Source organism: Chinchilla lanigera, unplaced genomic scaffold, assembly GCF_000276665.1.
Source record: "Chinchilla lanigera isolate Chin_1 unplaced genomic scaffold, ChiLan1.0 scaffold00001, whole genome shotgun sequence".
NCBI classification, from domain to species: Eukaryota; Metazoa; Chordata; class Mammalia; order Rodentia; family Chinchillidae; genus Chinchilla; species Chinchilla lanigera.
In genome coordinates this window covers 34,017,700-34,042,098 of record NW_004955402.1, presented here as the reverse complement: position 1 = coordinate 34,042,098, position 24,399 = coordinate 34,017,700, and the positions used below count along the sequence as shown (strand labels likewise).

General features: G+C 49.8%; 1 protein-coding gene across 1 annotated transcript in view; it reads left to right on the top strand.

Annotated features, from left to right (window-relative positions):
* Smad7 (SMAD family member 7) overlaps nt 1-13,915 on the top strand; it is a gene marked incomplete in the record, with an annotated part of 30,766 nt that extends 16,851 nt beyond the window's left edge. Inside the window, 1 exon segment of the mRNA XM_013510569.1 lies at nt 11,845-13,915. Within this exon segment, the coding sequence (XP_013366023.1) occupies nt 11,845-12,383 (539 nt within the window).
* Nucleotides 13,916-24,399: the final 10,484 nt, after the last annotated feature.

The window sequence follows — 24,399 nt, the reverse complement described above, 5'->3', positions numbered from 1 at the left end:
TTCTTTTATCCCCTCCCCCCCCCTTTCTTTTCTTTGAGACAAGGTCTCGCTAAGTTGCCTCGATGAGATTCAAACTTCTTGTGATCCTTCTGCCTCAGCCTCCTGAATAGCTGAGATTAAGATGCGTGCCACCACCATGCGTGGCTTCCCTAGTTCTTTAACTGTCCTGAGACTAGTGAAGAGTGGACAGGAAAGGAGTTTCACAGCCCCCTTGTTCATGGGCCTACCTGTTTATCTAGTAGCCTTCCGCAGAGACAGGGTTGGCCCGGCCTTACTACAGTGGGCTGGAGAAGAAGGTAGTGTTGGCTATATTCATCTCTGAGTCCCTTAATACCTCTCTTAGGCCACATCATTGTTCTAGTGGCACAGGACATGGGATAGTGCACCGGCTTGTGCTAGCTCCTTTGTCTTTAGGATGGAGACCAGAAAGAAGAGACTGGTGGCTGGCTTGCTCTCTGCTCCTCCCCACAAGCCCCCTCAGCTTTCTTCTGTTGTGTGTTTTGTTTTCATAACACAACAAGAGCCCTGTGGTGTGTAAAAGAATTGTCGAGCACTTGGTGAGGCTAACTTGTCCAAACAGAGCAGGACGCCAAGACAGAATGCTCCAGGCAGGTGGCGTGCCCAGAGGTTGTCTCCTGTTGCCTGCCTTGGAAATGTTTCTCAGTGGCATCTGCCACCGCTGGCGGGGCTGTAGCTTAGCTCAAGGACAGGGCTTGCTTTCTTTACTTCCACCAGGTCCAGGAGAGGGCCTTCACCTTCTGACTGACCGACTTGCCCCCTTCCCTAGTGGACTTGAATAGGCTTGATGCTTTGGATGGAGCCTCAGGGTCCTTGTTCATTTGTTTAGCAAGTACTTATTTCTTGAGCAGCTACTGTGTGCCCGGCTTGCGCAATGTGGAGGGGTTCCTGAGCCCTGATGATAGAATTAAGGTCAGGAGAGGGATCAGCTTGGTTGAGTCACGTGTGGTCAAGGCAAGCAGGGGCAACTGGAGGAGCCAGGCCCTTCGTGGAGCCAAACCATGGGGTTGGAGAGGTGTTGTACCACCTGGCAGAGGTGCAGGGATAGGCCGGGTTGTAGGGCTGGACTAATGGAGCAGGCACAAGCCTCCAGAGCTCCTCAGACACCAGCTCCTGCCCTGTTTCAGCTGTGTGGTCTGTTGTTGAGAGCTGAGGCGCAACAGAGCTTGTGGATAAACAGAGGTCTGTCGCCCCACCCCTGTGTTCTGGTTCTAACCCCCTGCTTGTTGATTGCAAGATAACAACAGTAACTGGGGGAGGCAGGGCCACAATCTGCCTTCCCGACCCTAGTGGTGCCTGGGATTGCAGAGCTGATGAGGGGTTAGCCAGGGAGCTCTGGGCTGTTATTGGGACCACAGTGGGTATGTGTGTGGGGCGGGGGACTTGAGAGGGTCTGGGCTGACGGCATCCACTATCTTTTGACAGCCAGAGAGGAGGTTGGAGATAGGTAGTCCAAACCCAAGAGTCGGACTTTCCCTTTGTAAGCGCATTGGGTTTGGTTTGTACAAGGACCATTTGGGGGCTGAAATGCTTGCGTTTTAATTTCAAATTTGAAGGTCAAGCCTGTTTCCGAGGCCTGACCCCATGTCTGAGGCCCTGCCTGGCCTGGGGTCTGTTACACAGTAACCTAAGATGCACTTAACCAAGGTGTTTCATTTTTATGCTCATCTTGGCCTGCTGGTTCCCCTGGGACCAACTGAGGCTTCCAAGCTCCGTGGAGTCCACTAATTGAATTACTCTGGTTGCTCCTCTGCGGAGCCCCACCCAGAAGAAGAGGCCCGCGAGCTGGTTTAGTTTGAGGCTTGAGCCAGGGCAGAAAGGGCAGAGCTGGTCCCAATTCCAATTTTATCTTGCAGAGTTGAGATTTTCTTTCAGCCCGAAGGTGGCTTAGACAATCAGGCTAGTGACTGTTGGTGGTTCTTGTTTGTTCCTTTCTGTATCGGCTTTTTACTTTTTGATCTGAGACTGGTGCTCAGCAGGAGCAAAACCGATGTATGACCAAGACATGACTGTGCAGGTGACAGACCTGGCCTGTCTGCCTTTTGCGGGTGGCTCCACCGGGGAGGCTTGGTTGCCCCCAAATCGTTTTGCTCTGTGTCCATTGTCCTGTTAAAGTGTCTCTTCCCCTGTAGGTTCAGTGAGGGTCATCTGAGCTGCCCAGCTCCGAAAGCGCTTTGGGACCCTGTTGGCCCCGTGGCAGGCAGACTGTTAGCTGGCACTGCCCTTCCCCCTCATTAATCAGTAACCAAGAAGGAAAAGCAAAAAATTGAGTTCTCACTGTACTCCGGGTGCCCCTGCCTGCCTACTTAGAGTAGATGGGCCCCATCTAAAGCTCAGTGGGGTAACAACGGAAACCGCCGGGGAGTATTTCCTGAAAGATTCAAAAACTGCCCCTTTCCTCACCCTCCTGTTTCGTGTTTTGTAGGGCCTGGGAGGAGGGAGGCTCCCCGGTCAGGAGAGAATTACTTGGCCAGCTCTCAGTGGGGGTGGGACCCAGCCCCCCGGTTGGCTGTGTGGACTCACATAAGCCATTTTTGTGTTAAGGGCCTCATTTTTCTAACCTGCAAAATCAGGAGTTAGACTTGGTGGCTAGATCCCCTGTTCTGACATCCTAGGATTTGTGTTCTTTGGTTCTTGGATTTGAGGTGTGTGGGAAGGAGCTCCCTGTGGAGGTGGTGGGGGTACTGGTAGCTACTGGCTTCTTCTATCCTAAAATAAAATAGATTGTACTTTTTCCTGTTTTTCGGCTTACAAAACTCTTACAGGTATGAATGAAAGCTGGGGGCTCTGCCCCTCCAAAACGCATATACACAGTATCGTTTGCATACATTTTGGGGGGATGGCCTTGCCGAGACTATACCTTCCCCAAGGAATTCTCAACACAGATTCAGAAATCCTGTGGCAGGTTTATGGGGCAATGTAGAAGAGGATTGGGAGAACTGGGTGGGTGGGGCTTCTTTTTTCTTTCTCTTTTCCTTTTTCTGACTGTCTGTCTCTGTCTGTCTTGTCTTGTGTGTTGTGTGTGGTGTTGGGGATTGAACCCAGGCTCTCATGTGTGCTAGGCAAGCACTCTGCTACTGAGCTACAGCCCTAGTCCTCTTCTTTTTGTTGTTGTTGTGGCAAAGTAAACACAAAACTGACCATATTATCCTTTTGTTTTTGTACTGGGGATTGAACTCGGGGGGCCTTCACACAGCCTCCCAGAGTGCTGAGATTATAGACATGCAGCACCATGCCTGGCTCATTTTATCAGTTTTTAAGTGTGCAGTCTGGAGACAGCGGGGCTGGGGGCTGCAGAAGCACCAGCCAGAGCGGAGCCCACATCCTGTGAGGCCCTAAGTACTTTGAATGGCGGGCCACATAGCACAGCAGGGCCAGCAGGCACATTGGACTCCAGGGCGCTGTGACAGCCGCCCCTGCCTGGGGAAGCCTTTCATTCCTCTTCCATTCCCTTGGCCTCCCAAGTGAAAGGGAGGGGTGGGAAGGCCTGGCAGGGAGGGGACTCAGGTCTAGGAGGTCCCGGGTGCTTTGGGGGGAAAGGGCGGGGATGGCCGAGCAGTGAGTGTGTCCAAACCAGGGAGATTAGATTACGGAGGCAGACAGAAGTAATGATTAACTTTTCCAGTCTGCACACTGTCTCCAGCCTGTCGTTCTGTTGTTTTCCCTGTGAGTACAGTGTGGCCCTGGCCTGGCCAGGCCCTGGTGTTGGGTTGTAAAGAAAGGAGGAATGAGGGCTGGGAGTGAGCTGGGGAAAGAGCCAGGGAGAGCTCGCTGGAGAGGGAGGCTTTTCCATTCGATCCTGCGCTGGAATTTATTGGCTGGAATGCAGTAAATATTCAAAATGCCATCCCATCCAACAGTTTTCATAATTGTTATGGAACAAGGGGAGCCGGGGGAGGGGAGGGATGAAAAGAACTTTTGTTTCTCACTGTATTTTTCCATGTCTTCCAATGGTTTTCCTACCCTCTAGAAAAACTGGAGTGAAGCTGGAGCTGTGTGGGGGTGGGGAGGGCACAGGGCAGGACGACCCGCTTTGGGGTGCTGTGATATTCAGAGACTGGGCCCAGCGTAGGTATGGGCTTTACTAAAATGAAGTTCAGGGCAGAAAAGCTTGGTTTCTTCCACACACACAGCCTTAGACATGCAAAAGCAGGCAAAAAAAATGAGCTGGTCCTCTGGGGTTTTATCCTTTTGAAAAATTGGTTTATGCATCTGCATGTATTTAAGATTTTTACTGAGCTTTTAACATAGAGTTAACGTACTTATACATGGTCAGTGAAAAGAAGGGAAAGACTTTTTGGTGGTTTGTGAGAAAGTTCTTTTGTTGGATTCTTCACGTTCATCTGTGTTTGCCTGTTGGTTCTCCAGTTGGAAATCAGATTCAGAATCTGCGGAATCTCTGGACTGTCTTCAGGTGGCAGGTGGATGAGTGAGGTTAGAAATTGGACTTGAATGTCTCCTTGGGATACAGATAGGTGGACTTGTTGTGTGATTGTCCCACCTCTGTGTCTTGCTGGGAGTGACGGAGAGGGAAGGCAGGTGAGCGCGTAATGCCATGCAGGCCTAAGGGCTGTGTGTACGAGCAAGCATGTGAACCCCCTTCCTGAAGAGAGCTGTGGAGTTATTTTGGGAGCTGTGATAGGAGCTTGGTGGTATATCAGTGGGAGAAAGAGCCTTGAAATCAACTTGAGAAGTAATTAGGCTGGATATGCACTTAAACAACAGCCAGCAAGGCCCATTTACTGTAAATATTATGAATGGAGTTGGCTGGGTTGAGAGTCCCCACCCTTCCTCTGAGGCCTCTTGGAGCTGGGCAGAGCTGGTCTCAGACGGCAGTGGCTGCAGGCAGCTGGGTACATGCTATAATTTGCATGGCTGAACACAGGGCCACAGGAAGCCGCGTCAGCCCGACTGGCGAGACAGACAGGAGCTTTTGATTTGTGCGGCTTCCCTCCTCTGCCCTGTGTGTGTTACCCTCAATTATATTCTCTGATGGCAAAGTAGTGCTCTTATGGAGGGACCCCTGGACTCGGGGCTTCAGATTTGGACACGTGGGGCCTGCAGAGGGATCACTGTGGGGAGCATGGGAGTGCATTTGAGCTGTGGTGACGGATACACCGTGTCTTGTCTGTGGGGGCACCGCACGGTTTCTAGTCACTCTCAGCCCGCCAGGAGCTGCCGAATGTGTAAGCTCAGAGAACCCACAGGAGGGTGATGATGGGTGAGAGAAGCTTTTGGGCACAAATCCTGGGAAGATTTGAGGAACGTGGTGATGATGAGAGATCTTGTCTTGGGGACGCACCTGTTCTGAGGGTCATGAGTTACAAGACAGAAAGAACTCATTTGTAACTCCTAGAAATGAAAGGAAAAAGGAACAAAAAAGTTGATTTGGAGAGGGGCAAGTCACAGAAGCTTACTTAAGCCTTCTTTCTCTTGTTTTATTGTTGCAAATTAAATGCAAAAAATGTGCCTTGCCCTTCAGAGTGATTTTCTTACACTCTAGAAGGCAGTGAACATAAAAGGACCAGGACTGTGAATCATGCAATGCAGCCAGAGATCATGAGGGCCAGAAGGGACCCGTGGGGCCATTTTGTCCCAATCCTCTTCATATTATTTATGGACAGGTCAAACAGAGCCTGAGAGGGCAACTACCTGGCCAAGGTCACAGAGCAGCGTGCTGGCAGAGAAATTATTTTGCCCCTTACTTGCAGTGTGATGCACAGGAGCTGGACACCACCCCGGAGTGTTCGGAGAGCAACACTGGAAACTGGTGGCTTTAGTGGCATGAGATAGCTGCCTACCTATGGCTCCAACTGAGTAATATTAGCCTGAGTTTGAATTCCAGCTTTGCTCTTTGACAGGTAACTTGTGCCTCATTTCCCCTCCTTTAAGATAAGATGGGAAGCCGGGCGTGGTGGCACATGCACCTGTAATCCCAGCACTCGGGAGGCTGAGGCAGGAGGATGGTTGTGAGTTCGAGACCAGCCTGGGCTACAAAGTGAGCTCAAGGCCAGCCTGAAGTGCATAGCAAGACCTTGTCTCCAAAAAAAAAGATGGGATGGAAGCAGGATGTGGTGGCACACGCCTGTGGAGGCTGAGGCAGGATGACCATACATAGCAAGTTTAAGGCCAGCCTGGGCTACATAGTGCGTTTAAGGCCAATCTAAAATACGCAGCAAAACCTTGTTTCCAAAAAATGGGATAGGAATACTGTGCAACCTGGTGGCAGTGTGTGTGTGTGTGTGTGTGTGTGTGTGTGTGTGTGTTTGCGCGCGCGCGCTATAAGTCATTCCAAACAGGACCTGTCTGTGGCCAGCATTGGCCCAGAATTGTTCTCCCACCGGGGGATGAGGGTGGCAAGGCAGTTGCCAGGCAGTCAGAGAAGACCGGGTACTAAGAGATGAGACCAGTGTGTGTAGAGCACTTACCGTGAGATGGACTAGCCCCTGTCACTTCTGCATCAGATTGTCATAATAACCTGTGAGGTTAGCACTGACAAGACCTGTTTTAAGATGAACCGAAGTCACCTACTGAGGTTACACGGCAGGTGGATTTGAACCCCAGAGTATCTTAACTCCATAGTGGTCAGCTCCCCTTTGGATGTGTATGGCTGGAACTCTGCACGGGGTAGATTCAGCTCCAGTTGGGCATAGGGACCCAAGAGAGCACCCTGGCCCTTGAAGGAGACCCTGTGGCGTTCCCTACCCATCTCCTTCCAGGCCCTTGTTGGAGATGTTGCAGTACAGGGTGAAAAAAACCCTGACTTTCTCAATGCAGCTCCTGCGAGCCAGACCTCACTCACCTTGGTGAGGAGTATGGGGTGGCAGTGAGGGGTGGGTCCCAGTTTTTTCTCTATAACAGAGTTAACCTGAAGTTTTTGAGTCTGTTTGAGCCTCTCTGAGTAAATTGCTCTGAACCCCAGAGTTGTCTAGGCTGCCGTAGGAGCCCGCTAGGCCCCCCTATCTCCACTCATGATCTGGGTGAGGGTGCAAGCATGGCGCCCACATCTGCCCGTTTGCATATTGGCTTTGCTTTTCGGTCCTTCGCCTTTTGGAAAGAAGAGACAAGCATCCTTGTGTGATGGTGTGGGCTGAGACTAGGTTGGATGTATGGGTGCCAGGTCCCCCTGAGTTATCTCAGCTCTTATCTCTGAAGTAGCTTGGTGAGATCAGTCAGCCTCCTGACTGGGGTGAGGAACAGGGCACCAGGGCATCAGTGCTATTCCCCTTTGAGATATCTGATGCAGAGGGAAGCGCGGGGAGGACAGGACAGGGCTGCGGCTGGTAGGGCCTGGGTCCTGAGAAGAGAGAGAAACCTGGACCCACCGCAGTGATGTTTGCCTTCAGGGGTTGTTGGGTGTGTGAGTCTTTGTGTTTACATTTCTGTCCTTCATTTGCCCCTGATCAGCGTGGAGAGGCCCACTGGAGGTGGCATTTCTACCCAGGCTCCCTTCCGGCCTGGCTTTTCCGTGACCAGCCTGGCTTTTCTGTGCTCAGCCTTTGCTCTGCGGAACCGTTGGGGAGGCTGGCAGGCCCTTCACACCGTTGGACTTTGGCAGCTTTATAATCCGAGTGCCCTGGGGAGATGAGACCCCTCCTGTGCCATCTGTTACTCCAGTGCCTGTCTCCGCCCCCAGGGCCTGGCACTTGGGCATGGTTTTGTTTTGCTTTTTGAGACAGGGTCTCACTATGTAGTTCAGGCTGGCCTTTAACTACATAGCCTAGGCTGGCCTCAAACTAGGGACTCCTGCCTCTGCCTCCCAAGTGCTGGGATTTACAGAGGTGCAACACTGTACCCAGCATTGTTTTGTTTTCTGAGAGAAGGTCTCGATATGTAGTCAGCTTGCCCACGAATTCACAATCCTGACTCAGCCTCCTGCGTGTACTACCACACCTGACTTAGCTGGGTACTTTAGCTTTAGTGGATACCAGCTGCTGTGGCTATATCATACTGGCTTTGTCCTTGTCCTCAGGGATATAATTTTGGGGACCTCTTCTTTCTCTGTTACACCTCTACAGTGGACTTGCACTGTCATGTACGCCCATGTTCTCAGAATCCCACAGATGTTCCAAGAACAGCTCCGTCCCTCTGACTTCATGGTCAACTACTTCCCAAGCTGGAGACCAGAAATGGCACCGCTGAGGCCCTGAACTTGGCCTTTCTTTCTCCCTTTGTTACTCTTCTTTCTCATCTTCTCTCACCTTCCAAGGGGAAAATTCTTTGCTTACCTAAAATGTGCCCTTGGGGTCTGGCTACCCTGTGGTGCCCTTGAGACCTGGGGCCTGAGAGAGTTTCATAAGCTGCCGGTCTAGAAGGGTCTGGTTTGTTCGTTCATGACCAGGGTAATTAACTGCCTCCTTGTCCAGGGGTCTTCCTCAACACTGTGGGCAGACACAGGCAAAACCCTCCCCTTCTTGGCCCCACCTCCCCCTTCTGCTCTCCCTCCCCCTCAAAGGGAAGATTTTATGCTTTAAAGAAAATGAGGAAGGGGAGGGGCAAACACCTTAACGGAATTTCGGGCAGATTCAGCATTTTTCTGGTGTTGCTCCAAAAATTCCCTCAACTGTAATAAAAAGAAAAAATTGTGAGCAGGCATTTGATTAGTGAGCTTTTTACAACACAGCTTTTCTTTTTGGATGCTTTCAAATGAACACATACAGTTTTAAAACAAGCCCCTGTACAGTTTTCTGGGGAGGGAAAGAAGTTGTTGAAAATTCCAGAAAACGTTATAAAGCTGGGGGAAATTAACAAGGGACTGTGAGTTTTGCCTTGGGAGGTTAAGCATCAGCAGCAAGGATGAGACACCAAAACTGGTCTCCAGACTCTCCGTCTGGTGACTGACGCTTCTTAGGCCCTGGCCACCGGTCCTGGGAAGCCCCAGGAGCAAAGGGTCTACCCCAGCCTTTGTGGGCAGACTCTTGTGGGTTGTTGACCTAATTCAGGGAACAGTTCCTGTGAAGATGATGCTGGGTGATTCCCAGAAATAAGCCCAAATGGGGGGAATTCAGGACAAATGGAGGTGGGTGTGTCTCTACTGGAAGTGTGGGACGTTGTGCTGGGTCCCCAAAGGTGTGATGTGAACACTAGGCTGTGTGCTACAGCGGCCTTCCTCGCTTTGCTGAGTGGATTTACTGGATCATGTTTTCTGCTCAGAAATGCCCTGGGCAGGAGCAAGAGGTGTGGAGCTGCCCTGTGGGGCAGCTGAGGGGTAGAGAGGCATGCAGGTACAAGCAGGGGATCTCCCTGTGGTGGATTAAGGCGCTGCACCCGCTTTCAGGGAGCTTGTTCACATGTGGGGGAACCCACATGCTGCTGTTTATCGGGGCCGGGCCAATAACCTCAACAGAAAAAGGCTTTTTCCAGGGGCTGTCTGGCAGCAAATTGCTGGGTAGACTGGCTGTGCAGATGAAAGAGAAACCGACGTGTGCTTCCCCCTCCCCCACAGACCTGGGGCCTGGCCTCACCCATCAGCCTCTGCCCTTAGCGAGGCCTGCCTGGTGGATGAGGCTCCCACCCTTGCTAAAGGTGGCCAGCAGGTCCAGCAGGAGGACAGCTTGCTTTTGGGCCCCTGCCTCCCCAGCACCCTGTTCTCCTGCTCCTTCCTGCCAGCCAGTGCCAGGTTTCGGTGGGGCCTTGATCGGTGAAACAAAGCATTGTGAGTCTCCATGGAGGGTCTCCCTCAGCCTCCCTCCTTGCCTCCCAGCCACTCTTCCCTTTCCTAGCCAGGTTTGTTGTCCTGAGTCAGACAGAATAAGCCAGAGATTCTGGCCTTTCAAAACACCCTCTTCCTGCAAAGCATTGCTCAGTGGCTCCAAGAAGAAGCCACAGTTTGCACGCTAGAGATGTTCTTACTTCCATGGATGGGATGGATCTATGGTGTAGCCTTCAGAGCTCGGCTCCCGAGGCAGGGAAGTTCAAAGATTGCTAGCACTCACGAGTTTATTAGCAGTTGATGGATACTTTGCAGAAACAAGTTAATGCCTGATGAGTCACCTTCTGCTCTGAGCCCATGCCCCCCTCTTGTTTTTCCATATGTTCCTATGTGTGTGCACGCACACATACTCATGCCCTTACGCCATGGGCACTCCAGTCTAGTCTCATACATACTTGTAATGTATACAGCAGGGGTTGGGGGACAGTGACAGGCCAGGTTTGTGGTGTTGATTTTCAGTGTTGTGTGGGGGTTCAAGGGAAAAGAATGAGCGCTCGGTGTGCCTTGTCTGTGTAGCTGTCCATACAGGCATTGGAAAGGTCATTTAGGGTGTCTAGGGGACAGCCGCTCAGGGTGCCTCAGTGGGTCACTGTGCACATTTGTAGACTTACACTTTCATCCAAAGCTGGCTATTGCTTTAAAGGAGGGAGGAGCAGTAGAGCCGAGAGTCTCAGGTCCTAATAGACCTGTAAAAATTGGAAAGAATTGGTGTGCTGAGCTGCACTGGGTTCCCACCTGCTGGGCAGCGGGACAGGGTCCTGTGGGGTACAGCCCTCATCGGCAGTCTGTGAGCCCAGTTGCCCAGAAACCAAATGGTCACAGCAAAACACATCTCACACCCCCACCTTTGGGGTCCCCCCAAACTCACTGGAGTGAGAGCAGCATGAGTCCTCCAACTCTGGGCCTGCTTTCTTTCTCTCATCTTTTCCCCGCTGCCTTTCCCCATTTTTGTTAACAAATACAAGACTTCCGGTCTCCACCCTGCTGCCACAAACCACAGCGTTCCTGCAGCCTGGCTGGGCTGGAGAGATTTATGGTCCCCAGTCTGAGGCCTACCCACCACTGGCTCCAGCTTAAGGAGGCAGAGACGTGTGTGTGTGTGTGTGTGTGTGTGTGTGTGTGTGTGTGTGTGTGTGTTAGGGGGGATCTTTTTCCCTCCACATGATCACCTCTTTTAAAGTTCTCAGGGAGCCTGCTTAGGAAAATCACCTAATCAGAATTCCCCTAGGCTGCGTACAAAGCTGAGGAGGAAAGCCAGGCCAGGGCCTGCAGGGGAGGGCGTCAGGGTCAGTCCCAGTGAGAAGGGGAGAGAGAAGGCACCTGGGCAGAGAAGGGGCACTTCAAAAATGGTCACTTCTGTTTGTTTTAGACACATCACACATCTTGTGGCAGGGCTGGAGGGTGCTTTGTTGAGGCCGTCTGGGTTAGTGCCCACCTGTGTGCTGTGAGTTAGCATTTTGACATGAATTCACCCTTTACATGCCGACTTGCTGCTGACAGGTTGAGAGTTTCTCTGTTAGGAAATTATAGACAGACTTTTTTGCCCCAAACCACCCTCATTTTTACCAGATAAGGATCCCTTATGGCTGAGGAGGTGATGGGGGAGCTTTGGTGAAGAGCATAGATGCTATAGAGTAGGTGGTAGAGTCTTGAGTGGGCTGGCTTCTGTGGTTGGGTTATCACCCAGTATCCCAGCTTTGTGGACCCCAGCTTACTTGCTGGGATGAAAGGGGCCGAAGGAGCTGGACTTCAGGGTTCTATCTCATGGGGAGACCTATCATTCTAGGCTGTCTTGGGGTACTCTTTTGGCATCTGTGTGCTGCAAGGATGGGCCTTTCTTTGGCCAAGGGGACACAGCTGCTGATGTCTTGGATTCCTGACAGGACAGCGGGTGGAGGAGGCACTTCTGGGAGCCCCATACTGAGAGAAAGGCAGGAGTCTTCTCTTGCTGAATCAAGACTTCCATGACCCAGTTAGGAGGACTGTAGAGCCTGCAGCTAGTCCTGGTCCACCATCACGCTGGTTATGAGGGTGTGTGTATCTCAGCTGTGGGAAAAAGAAGCCATCAGTCTGCATCACTGTCAGTTAACCTTGCCTGTCGTTTTGTCTTCCAGATTCCCAACTTCTTCTGGAGCCTGGGGATCGGTCACACTGGTGCGTGGTGGCATACTGGGAGGAGAAAACAAGAGTGGGGAGGCTCTACTGTGTCCAGGAGCCCTCCCTGGATATCTTCTATGATCTACCTCAGGGGAATGGCTTTTGCCTCGGACAGCTCAATTCGGACAATAAGAGTCAGCTGGTGCAGAAAGTGCGGAGCAAAATCGGCTGTGGCATCCAGCTGACTAGGGAAGTGGATGGTGTGTGGGTGTACAACCGCAGCAGTTACCCCATCTTCATCAAGTCCGCCACACTGGACAACCCGGACTCCAGGACGCTGTTGGTGCACAAGGTGTTCCCCGGTTTCTCCATCAAGGCTTTCGACTATGAGAAAGCATACAGCCTGCAGCGGCCCAACGACCATGAGTTCATGCAGCAGCCGTGGACGGGCTTCACCGTGCAGATCAGCTTTGTGAAGGGCTGGGGCCAGTGCTACACCCGCCAGTTCATCAGCAGCTGCCCGTGCTGGCTGGAGGTCATCTTCAACAGCCGGTAGCCACTGGGGAGAGGACGAGCGCATGCCGAGCAGGCCACCATTCAAACTACTTTGCTGCTAATCTTTTCCTCCCGAGTGCTTGCTTTTCATGCAAACTCTTTGATCATTTTTTCCCCCTATTATTGGTGGGGTATTTTCTTTGTTTTTTCTTCTTGTCCTTGTTTGTGTTTTTGTTTTGTTCTTTGAGAAATAGCTTATGAAAAGAATTGTGTTTTTTTGAGGGGGCGAGCGTGGTTGGCAGGACAGGTCACCCCATGGGAAAAGGGGAAGCAAAAGTCAGCACCGCCAAACACAGTGTCTGAATGGAGAGTAGTCCCTTCACTTTGGGGGTCAGCATTTCACTTGTCAAGAGTGTACACACAAGTGAGAGTGTGTGTCTTGAGTGTGTGCTCACGAACAACAGATGGGGGAATCAGCATAGCCTTTGTGTTCCTTATGGATGTCCCCAGCTGAGAGGTTTGCGGTTCCAAGCTGTGTGTCTCTTGTGCCCTTTGGACATGCTCAGTGGGGGCAGAGGCAGTACCTGGCAGGCTGGCGGCGGGTGTCCCAGCAGCTGCCAGGAGTGAAGCTCTGCCCCGGCCTGCGGAAGCCCCCGCCCCGCCTTACCCCCTTTAGGACATGGGCCTATCCACAGGCTTCTGAGAAGTGAGCCTGGTGGAGGCTGAACCAGAACCAATTGTTTTCATCCTTGTCTTACTCCCCTCCGCCACCCCGCTGCCATCGTAACGTCTGTCTTTTTTGGCCATCTGCTCCTGGATCTCTGAGATGGGCTTCACGAGGGCTGCCGGGGCAGCCCTGTATGTCACAGTATTGCTTCCCCAGTGCCCTCTCAGGCCTCTCAGCCTCTCCTCTGCCCTGGTTTATCAGGTTTCTCCCAGACTTCCCAAGCCAACTCAGCATGTCCCTCCCCTCCCCAGCCTGTGTGCTGAACTCTGTGGTCAGACCAGTGAGGGGGCAGCCCCGGGAGGGACCTGCTTAGTGGTTGCCTTTCCTCCCACCAGGAAGAATTTGATCCATCATAACCCAAGGTACCATCCTAGGCTGACACCTAACTCTTCTGTCATTTCTTCTACAACTCATACACTCGTATGATACTTTGACACTGTTCTTAGCTCAATGAGCATGTTTAGACTTTAACATAAGCTATTTTTCTAACTACAAAGGTTTAAATGAACAAGAGAAGCATTCTCATTGGAAATTTAGCATTGTAGTGCTTTGAGAGAAAAAGGACTCCTGAAAAAAAACCTGAGATTTATTAAAGAAAAAAATGTATTTTATGTTATATATAAATATATTATTACTTGTAAATATAAAGACGTTTTATAAGCATCATTATTTATGTATTGTGCAATGTGTATAAACAAGAAAAATAAAAGATGCACTTTGCTTTAATATAAATGCAAATAACAAATGCCAAATTAAAAAAGATAAACACAAGATTGGTGTTTTTTTCTATGGGTGTTATCACCTAGCTGAATGTTTTTCTAAAGGAGTTTATGTTCCATTAAACAATTTTTAAAATGTATACTTGATTCCATGTCCTCTAGCTCCTTTTTCTTCTGCTTGGAGGGAGGGGGAGAAGTGGCTGTCAGAACTGTCCAGGGCGGAGGGTTGAGGGTTGAGGGACCACACAAAGGAGCCGCCTAGAGCAGCCCTCCCCTGCAGACTGCCACTCCCCACCCCCTTGTGAGGTGGTGATCCCAGGGCAGTGCTGGGCCGGTAAAGTATGCGATGCAAGACACGCTATGGGAGCCCTGTGGCTGATTGCCTGAAGCTTGTAGAATTGAGAAAGGGGCATGTTATCTGGGGAGACAAAATGAGATTTGGTTGGGGATACGTAGGCAAATAGAGTCCCCCAAAACCAGGATCCATCAGCTCCTGGCTAGAACTCCTCACTTGGCCTGGAATCCTGAGCCGACTGCGTCTTTATCAATGGAGGAGAGTTTTGGGAGACTGGATTCCAAGACAGGTGCCCTGGGCTGGCTGCCCATCCCCCCTCGCCCTTCCTGGTCTCTGCTGGATAATGTGCTGGGCACTCTGCAGCCAATCTGCATCTGCTCCCCTTGCTGCCAGACTTCACTCTTGCCCCACCACTCGGATGCCTCCTTAGTTTTACCCTTGTATCAGCCTACTGACTTGGGATTTGTGTCTACTGATCTGTGTTGTGAGGACCAAGCTGAAGGCTGTGTGGGGTAGGGAGCCCTATGTCAGGGTTTTTTAAACCCTGAGACCAGGGAAGGCAGTTCTTTGAAGTGAAGGTTAAAGTCTCAGATATCACAAACCAGTACAAATTGTGTTTTGTTTGTTTTTGTTTTGAGACAGGGTCTTGCTTTATAGTTCAGGCTGGCCTTGAGTTTATGAGGTAGTCCAGGCTGGCCTCGAACTCCTAGCGATCCTCCTGCCTCAGCCTCCTAGTACTGGGATTACAGGCCTTTGCCACTGTGCCCGGCCTCCAGTATAAATTTTTTAAAATGCTTTTTGGGGGGCTGGTGTAGAACTGCCAACTCTTGCCAAAAAATGACACAAAGCACCACAGCCTGCTGGCACCACCACTTCATTTAAGGGAATTACAATACAGATGTGCAGCAAGAAATATTAATACATATTGGTTTACGCTCCAGAATATTAAAGCCAAATTCTGATCTGGGCTTGCTCATACGAGGTGATGAGGCGCTCACTACATTTGAAATCTTTTTTTTTTTTTTGGCTTTTTACCATTTGAACCAAAACCCACCTCTGTGCCTTCTGTAACTCTGTAAATGTAAAATCAGATCTTTGGAAAACACCTGAGGAGGGTTCTAATTAACTACAGGGTGGTAGTGGAGGAGGAGGGGTGAGGATGGTAGGTGTTAACATTGTGGAGCTGTCAGAGTCATTTCGGTTTGCATTAACTTGCATCAGCATGCCAGGGAGCTCCTCAATAATAATAACAGTTACCCTCTACTGAATGCTTCACTGGGTGCCAGGCATGTTGCTAGCCAGTTAGGGGAATTATCACTTAATCCTCTAGGACACTGCAAAAATGGAGGCTTTGAGAAGCTAAGTCACCTGCCCAAGGTCACGCAGCGAGGAAGGAAGTGGTAAGGGAGGTCTACAGGAGAGATGCTTATGTGCGACAATCCTGTGCGGCTCTAGCCCCACAATCTTGAAATCAGAAGAAAGGCCCCTCTAACACAGGCCCCACTGCTGGAGCAGGCCTCTGGGGCACGTAGAGGGAATCTGGAATTGGGGTGTGAGCATGCAGATTCCTGGGGTGGGGGTGGCATGGCTGACTGGGTGAACTGGGGGCAAGGAAGGAGGGATGGTTAGCAGGAGACCGCCACACACTGGAAGCTAACGCTTCGCTTACAGAGAGACCATCAGCAAGTCATCTCCTGGGAGCTATGCTGTCCACGTACCTAACACTGTGCTGTTGGCAACCATGGTAGGCCTTGTCCTCCAGCATCACTTGAGGGCATGGGCTGGGTCTGAGGGAGGGAGAGGCAGAATTGTGGGTTTACCATGGGCTGGGAATAATAATATAAAGATCATACACTGACTGTGCTCTGATTCTGCACTGACTATTAGACAGTTCTAAGCACTTCACACTGGGATCCTCCCATAGCAACTTTACAACCACTCTACATTTGGACGCTATACCCATTCCCCCACTCTACAGACCAGGAAACTGACTTCCAGAGTTGCCCAAGTTCCCCCAGCTGGTAAGTGTCCAAGTCAGATTTCATCACCTGTGCGCTATCTAATCTCCCTGGGCAGGGTGGGGTCAAGGGGTGACTGAGTGAGGTGTGTTTTCCTAAACAAGTTCTGGTTTGGAAGGACCAAGCTTATCTGACTTCTGAGCACTAGAAACAATGCCCAACATTCATACACATTCGTATACACCAAGAGCCTTTACAGAGTCATGCAACCCTGTCCCACAACTGCAGAAGATTCAGGCAGACCTTACCTGACCCAAGAAGAGCTGGATCCTCCAAGAAGAGAGTATGGTCATTTGCGCGGGGCTGTTCCAACACAGCCCGTGGCTGGAGTTACATCCAGGCCCATAGCTAATGCTGGCTTCCTGATGGGTCAGGGAAGCACCAACTTTCAGCCCACAGGAGCTTTTGTCTGTCTGTGTGTTCTCAATGAAACAGTGTGAAGAAAGCACCATTCTTGACTGTCCTTGAAGGTGTGCTGGGAACAGGTTGGGTAGAAGATCTGACAAGAAACAGGATGTGGATGCTTCTTGGGAATTAGAGACCTGTACTTGAGAAGTTGGGCAAGTCAACTTCTCTGAACCTCAATTCCTTCCTTCCTTCCTTCCTTCCTTTTTGCTTCATGGTACTGGGGACTGAACCTAGGGACTTTACACTGAGCTACATCCTCAACCCTTTTTAATTTTTAAAATTTTGAGACAGGAGCTGGGTGTGGTGGCACATACCTCTGATGCCAGCACTCAGGAGGCTGAGGCAGGAGGAACACCGTAAGCTGGAGGCCAGACTGGGCTACATAGTTCAAGGCCAGCCTGGACTACATAGTGACACCCTGTCTCAAAAACAGACAACTGAAACAAAATTTATTAGGTTATCCAGGCTGGGCTCAAACTTTTGATCCTTCTCCTACTTCAGCCTCTCAGAGTGTGGAGGTTACTGGTCTGCACTATCATGCATGGCTGAGCCTCAATTTCTGAAACATAAAATGGGCAGCCATATACCCACCTCACAGGGCTGAGATGGGACTGTCGTGTGGAGAGCTGGCTAATACGTGTGAAGAGCCACACGAGATTGCTAATACCTAACCATTTTGACCTATAAAAATGGCCATTTCATTTATAGTTAAATCTCATTAAATTTCATTTATAGTTAAATCTATTAAATGCTCAACTGAAAGCATTTGAGACGGCCCCCACTTCCATTTTCCCCTGCAGCTGCAGGCAGGGCTGACACTGGCCCGGGATGGTGTGGTGGGTGAGTGGGGCCGAAGGAGGACAGGCCATGGAGGTGGAGGTTGGTCGATACTGGGATGACCCCTTTCTGCCAGGACGCCAGCAATCTGCTGAGCCCAATGTGGCGATCACAGGGCAGCAGCAGCTGGGGCTGGCAAGCAGGGGCCCTGGTCTCAGGAGAACAGGAGTATGGGCCCAGGCTGCCGCCTTCCCTCTGAGCTGGGAGCAGCCTGCACAGTCCCCAGTTTCCTGGCGCTGGAGCAGCAGGCCCAAGCTGCCAGCTCAGCACTTTTCCCCCAGCCCGAAGCGTCCCCCTCTCTTTCTGAAAGTAATGATTTTCTAAAAATGGATTCCCTCCCCTCCCCCAGCTGCAATTAATCTACCGAACACAAAGTGGCCGCTGGAGGAGGCCCCTGGTGAGTTTGGACCAGTGCAGCGCTTTGATTAATTCAGGGACGATTTACTGGCTGGGTCTGGGGGTAAGGGGGTGGACGGGGTCACTCTGCCTGCATGGCTGCCAGGCTGTGCTTGTGGCAGGGTCTGTGTAGTGGCTGTCAGAGCTACAGAAACTTAGAAGAGCTGGGAGCCTCCCTTTTCCTCAGGAGTCCTTTGCGGCCGGCCTGGAGTTTGAGAGGCCTGGGCCAAGACCCCAGCTCCAAGGCCCTCTCACGGACGCATGTGCCCAGGGCCAGGTGAAACCAAGGATAAATGAGGGACTATGGTTTCAGTAGAAGCTTTGAGAGAATGGGGAGGATGCAGGCACTTGGAAGATCTAGTGCTGTTTCTCGGGGTGGCCTTAGGTGGTAGCCCCAGGCCCTGGGTAGTTTTCTTCCGTAGGCACTTCGATGGCAGACCTCTGGGCCATGTGAACACATGATTAGAATCATCGTGCAGCACCATCATACCTTTCCTGTCCAGCTGGATTTTTCTTCACAGCACTGTTTGACATCATATTATTATACGCACATTTGACGTCTTGTTATATCTTTTTGTTGGTTTAGCTATAGTCAGTCTCCCCTAGAAAGTGTAAACACCAGCCATTGCCATATCCCCCATATCTAGAATGGTGCCTAGTACATAGTAGGCAGATAGTCCATGGAAGAATCCATCTGGAATGACTACTTAACTTTCCAGCAAAAATCTATGCATTCAAGTTCCAAGCAGATTCTATTTTCCTGAAGAAAACTGTGAACTTACTTTGTGATACTTATGAGAATAAAGAGCTCATTCTTGTTAGTTTTCCCCCAAAAGATGAATGTAGAACTCTCCTTGGGATGGTAGCAACAGCCACAATTGGCCTCAATCATAATAATAACAACAGTCTGTGTTTATTGAGGGCTGAGTATGTGACAAAGACTCTATGAGTTACATTGTGTTGTCTCTAAGGGGAACACTGTCATTAACCCATTTTGCAGGTAGGGACATAGAAGCCAATGTGGGACTACCAGGGAGAGAATGGTAGCGTTAGCCCAGATCTGCCTAACTCCACAGCCCTTGCACTGGGGTGTGAGCTCCCATGGGAGGCTGGAGATGCTTGTGGCTTCTGGGGTATCTCTCTAGGGAGAGGGTAGCTTCATGGCCAGCCTGTCTTGTCCCATCCTGTCAGAGGCTGTAATCTTTGCTTTGTACAGGCGTCGTGTCATCAGCACCAAATCGTCTAATGACACAGTGCAGCCAGGGAAATTATAGTGCCCAGGAGACTTGTCCCAGAGGCCCTGCCCAGGGTAATTCCAGAGCAGGAGTGAATGCTGGGAAATAACAAGGAAGACAGAGTCGGGCTGCCGGCCTTAGGTAATGGAATAGTATGTGATAGTAATGGAGGAATGGGGGTGAAGGAGGAAGGATTTGATTTTGACTTTTTTTTTTTTATTTTGACTTTTTTAAAGTTGAAGAAGACTGAAAACATAAAACCAAAAGCAAGATTTATCTCTGATGCCATTATTTAATACTAGGCCCTCTAACACCACTTCCCAGAGGTGTCTGCCATAGAGATCTTGAACATCACCTTTCGAAACTTGACCTCTGGTGCTCTATATGCACAGGCAGAATTTTCATGAATGGAGTTGTGCTGCACATAATAAGCTGCACCCTGCTTATGTCACTTAATGATATATCATAGGTATTTTTTACAAGTCATTCATTTTCATAGTTGCATGGTATTGGAGTTGAATTTAAAAGATGCCAGGATTCATGTAAAAGATATGCCATTTAATACTGAATGGGGAGTGAAGGTGTGGGGGAAGAGGGCCGTCTCTTATAAGGATGGTGGGCATTACATTGGCTTAACCACTTTTTAAAAAATGGGCAGAATGTACCAGAGCTAAAGATTTATTATACCTGCATCCAAAACGTGTTCATATATTCCCCAAAAGACAGGTACAAGAATATTCATAGCAGAACTATTCAGAATAGCCCCAAACAGAAAACAACTCAAATGTCCATCAAAAGTAGAATTTTTCCATGCAACACACATCACATAGCAATGAGAGTGAAAGAACTACACCTGTAAACAACAGCAGGATGAGACTCGCAATCATAATGTTGTACAGAAGCCACTTTCCAAAAATCCACACAGGATGACTACATTCAGATTCAGTTCAAAACCAGGCCAAAAAAGAAAATTATTTTGTTCAACGTTGGGAAGAGGGCATGAGAGAAACTTTGGGGGCTACTGAGGTTCTGTTTCTTGATCTGGGGGCTTGTTAGAGTTTGTGTCTGGATGTCCCCGCAAAGCCTCACGTAATCATGGGAGCTGCTTTTTGGAGATGGCTGAATTTAGAGTTTGTGACTGATTCATTGTCTAGTGCTGGGATTATGGGTGTGAGTGCTACTCCCACCCTAGGGTGGGGAGCCAAAATACAATATAAAGGACAGAAAAAGTCTTCTCTCATGCTCCTCCCTTTTTGCTCTTATTGCCTTTGCTGCCTTCCGATGCCATGAACTGTTGCTCCTCTGCCACACCACCCTGCTGTGAAGCCAGCTGATTATGGACTGAAACCTCCACAAACTGTGAGCTCAATAAACCTTTCCTTCTTTAACCTTGGGTACTGGATATTTTGCCTCAGCAGTGAGAGAAAAGTAACTAAGATAGGGCTGGTGATATGGGGGCACAGTTTGTGAGAATCACTTGCACAAGACAGTGACAACAATGACTATTACTGCTACTACAAGTGATTACCAGTCCTTTGTGTTTACCTAGTACTGAACATCGCAGCAAGTGCATCATGTGTGTTCCTCCTTTGGACCCTTTCTGCAGCATGTAGCTGCGGGCCTTATACATTTTGGAGACCCATAACACCCTCAGCCCCTGCTTAATTTTGATTGGCTGTTGTTCATTTGAGGACCTATAGTAGGTCAGATCAGGCAGTTGGGTGAAGCATAAAAGTGAATGTCATGACCTCTGCAAGTTCTGAGCAGGTTAAAAATCAGGTGTTTATCCAAACCTGTAGTCACCGCTTTGTTATTTTGAGGGTGCTCAAAATAGGCTGCTCTTGTATTCGTACTTGTCTCTTTAGCAAGATATCTTCCCCATTTAAAAATTTGAAATACAGGGCTAGGGGGGATGTATTCCAGTGATAGAGCACAGCTTAGCATTCTCCAGGACCCGGGTTCATTCTCCAACACCTGTGGCGGGGGTGGGGGGGCACTGAAATTAACACACAAAAAGAAAAGCTATATTTTAAAACAAAATATCAGAGTGCAACTCATTTTAGACTCTGTTCATTGTTATGTGCTGCCTATATAGCAGGTGCTTACCGGAACTTTATTGAGTGACGGTTTAACTTGTTAAACAATGTCACTATGGTATGATTTTATTTTATTTTATTTTATTTTATTTTTTTGGTTTTTTGGTTTTTCTCCGGCACCGGGAACCGAACTCATGACTTTGTGCTTGCCAGGCAGGCGCTTTGCCGCTGAGCTAGATCCCCAGACCCGGTATGATTTTATTAAGTGATGTGTACTACCCTGAGCTAGTCTGAGTTATTTTGTTTGTAAAAGCCACGCACATTCACATCTGCACACTTTTGCCACAGCGCTTTCTGCCCGGAATATACTTCCCTTTCTCTATCTAATGAAGTCCATCTCTTCCTTCAATGTTTCACTCCAGTATGTTTTCCTCTAAGATGCCTGTCACTCTTGTGGGAATGAGTCAGGCCCTTTGGCACCTGCTATGACACTTTCTCCCTGTCTGCCATGGGAGAGCAGAGAAGAGTCAGGTAACATGGGCCAGGTCTTATCACAGCTAGCTAAACCACAGGTCACCTCACTTAGGCCTTCTACCTGTGTACTTCTCACAGGGAACTTGGCTCTGTTCAACACCTATTATGAATCATTTGCTTGGCTGAAGGTTTTATCCATATAATACAGGGGCACGCTGGACCCCATAGCCCTTTCTGTAGCATACATCTGTGCAATTGTCAGTCTGATAATCTGGGTGGAAAGTGGAGAAGACAAGGATTTGGAGGTAGGGGAATGGAGGTGGAAGGCAATTTTGGTTGATCTTCCTACTGTCATTTGGGTTCCCTGCCTGGGGAATCCTCCTTACGTGGGTCTCAATGGGAGGATAGGCAAAATACCTCCTTCCCAGCTTCCTGGCAGCCAAATACAGACATGTGACTTGGGCCTGGCCAATCAGATGGCCCCACTCCGTCTTGGAATCAACATCTGGGAACAGAGAAGCAGAGATGAAGAAGAATCATTCTAGCTGTGGCCAGTGGCCACATCCTGTTTCTGGGCGGACAGCAAGGACCACAGGGTCAACAGCAGAGTCCAGTGTTTGGTGTCCAGTGCTGATGTCAGTGGGGAGAGCGGAGTCACCTAGGGCTCCATGATGGGCCAGTGTGGTTCTCGAGAGCCCAGCTCTGTGGTGTGGTTTGGCAGCCACCCTTGCTGCAGGCAAGTTTTCTGGCCTGTTGATCCTGTGAGTCTCTAGGATTCCCTATGACTTTTTGTTTGTGATTAACTCAGCCAGAATAATGTTATGCCATTTGCAACTAGGAAAACGATCGTGGAGCGAGGTGGGGTTCCAGGTAGAGGAGTGGCTGGCTGCAAAGCCATTCCCAGTGTAGCAGGAGGGCTGGGAATCTCTGCGCCTCCAAATAGTGTTAATGACCGTGGTATCTTCCCACCCTGGTGGTCACTTGGGCCAAGAGCAGGCAGAATCCTCTCAACAGGGGCAAAATTGTTAAGTGACAGAAGTCCCCAGGAATGCTCCAGCAGAACCCTAGACATGTCCTAGGCAAACATTTCTCCATCATGAGTACTGTGCACTGTCCGGAGCAGCAGAGGGCAGGAAGCCTGGGACCTTTCTTACTGTTGCAGTTGAGACACTGCGTGGCATGGGCCAGTCAGTCCTGTTTTCTGGGACTCAGTGTCCTTATCAGGAACCCCAGGTATGGTAGATAAGCTGAAGGACCTCTTCCTGTATGAGTACCCAAGGCCACTGGGGAATTTTCCATCCACCTGGCTCTGTCCTGACCCCCAAAAGTGTTCTTAGAAGGTCCTTGCTTTGCACATGTGGATGCGCAGACAGTGTGGGCTGACAGACCAGGGAGTGGCTGGCTCTGTTGGTGGGTGTGGGGTGACCTCCTGGGGTCCTGGGGGCCTCCTTTTCCTTGGGTCTTGGGCCATGTTTGTGGATCTTTTCCTGGGAACTCAAGGTTGGCCCATCTGTGGTCTCAGTGGAGGATGGGAGAGAGGGGTGCTAGAAAGGGGGGAAGGGGAAAGAGCAGCAGCCAGGGCTGTGAGGCAGCCTCACAAGCGCAGGCACTTTCTGGGAAGGCGCCCCCGGAACTTAGCCCCACGAAGGCCAAGGAGGCCTCGTCTCCAGCCCATTTCCCTTGAACTGGAGCCAGCGGTCCTCACGCATTACTCACTGGCGGGGCGGCGCTGGCCCAGGGCCAAGGCAAACAGGCCTCCAGCCTGCCTGGGGGCTGATCGGCAGGGCCTGAGAGGGGAGGGAGGCGCCCGCAGTGTATCCCGCCTGCTTGGGCCTCTGGGCTCAGCCCGCCATGGCCAGGTCAGGCTTTGGCCCAACCTCCCTGAGAGTGGGGCCTGGCAGTCCCTGTGGAGCTGGCCCTGCTAAGGTCTTCCCCCTGCCAGCGCCACTGGCCAGCCTTCATCTGGGTCGTCTCTCTCCACCAAGTGAGAGGCCATGACTCTTACCCATGTAGCTAGTGCAGCAGCTTCATGGTGCCTGCCACTGACTAAACCCTGGAGACAGCCAAGGAAGGAGCCCCTGTTCTTGCTGGCTCTAGGTCTGCATCTGAGGAACATCAATCCGGAATGGAGAATGATGGTGTGGAATGTCCATGGATCAAGTTGCTTCAGGGAGTGAAATAAGTTGATAGTAGTAATGGTTGTACATACCTATAAATACACTAAAAAAACAATGAATTGTGTGCTTTCTTTTTAAGACAGGGTCTTTCTCTGTAATTTAGTCTGGCCTTGAACTCACTATGCAGCCCAGACATCTCAAGCTTATGACAATCCTCCTACCTCAGCCTCCCAAGTGCTGGGATTACAGGCATGTGCCACCACACCTGGCATGAACTGTGTAGTTTAAGTGGGCACATATTATGGTCTGTGAACTCTAGCTCAATAAAATTCTTAAGAAAAAGACATTACACTACTGGAACAATTAACTAAATACAGATTATGAATTAGAAAGTTATATCAATACTAAAACATTCAGATTTTGATAATTGCAAAAATTTAATGGATAACTCTATCAGACAGGCACTATCATGATTCCTACTTTATAGGAGCAGCAACTAAGACATGGGGCGGTCAAGTGACTACTCAGAATCACACAGCAGGGTAAGAGCCTTTACACTAACTTTGTTTCTAATGGCATCCTGGTCTTTTCCTTAATAGCACTTGTCACAGCTGGTAATTTTATAATTTTTTGTTCCATAAGATGATAAGCTTGTTAAGAATAAGACAGGTCTTTTCTGATTACCGCTTCTGATCATCCATATTTAACAAATATTTATTGAGCCAACTATAAGCCAGGCCTATATGCATAAAAGTCAGTGCAAATATCTAGGACAAGGCTTGTCTTTTTTTTTTTTTTTTTTTTTTTTTTTTTTT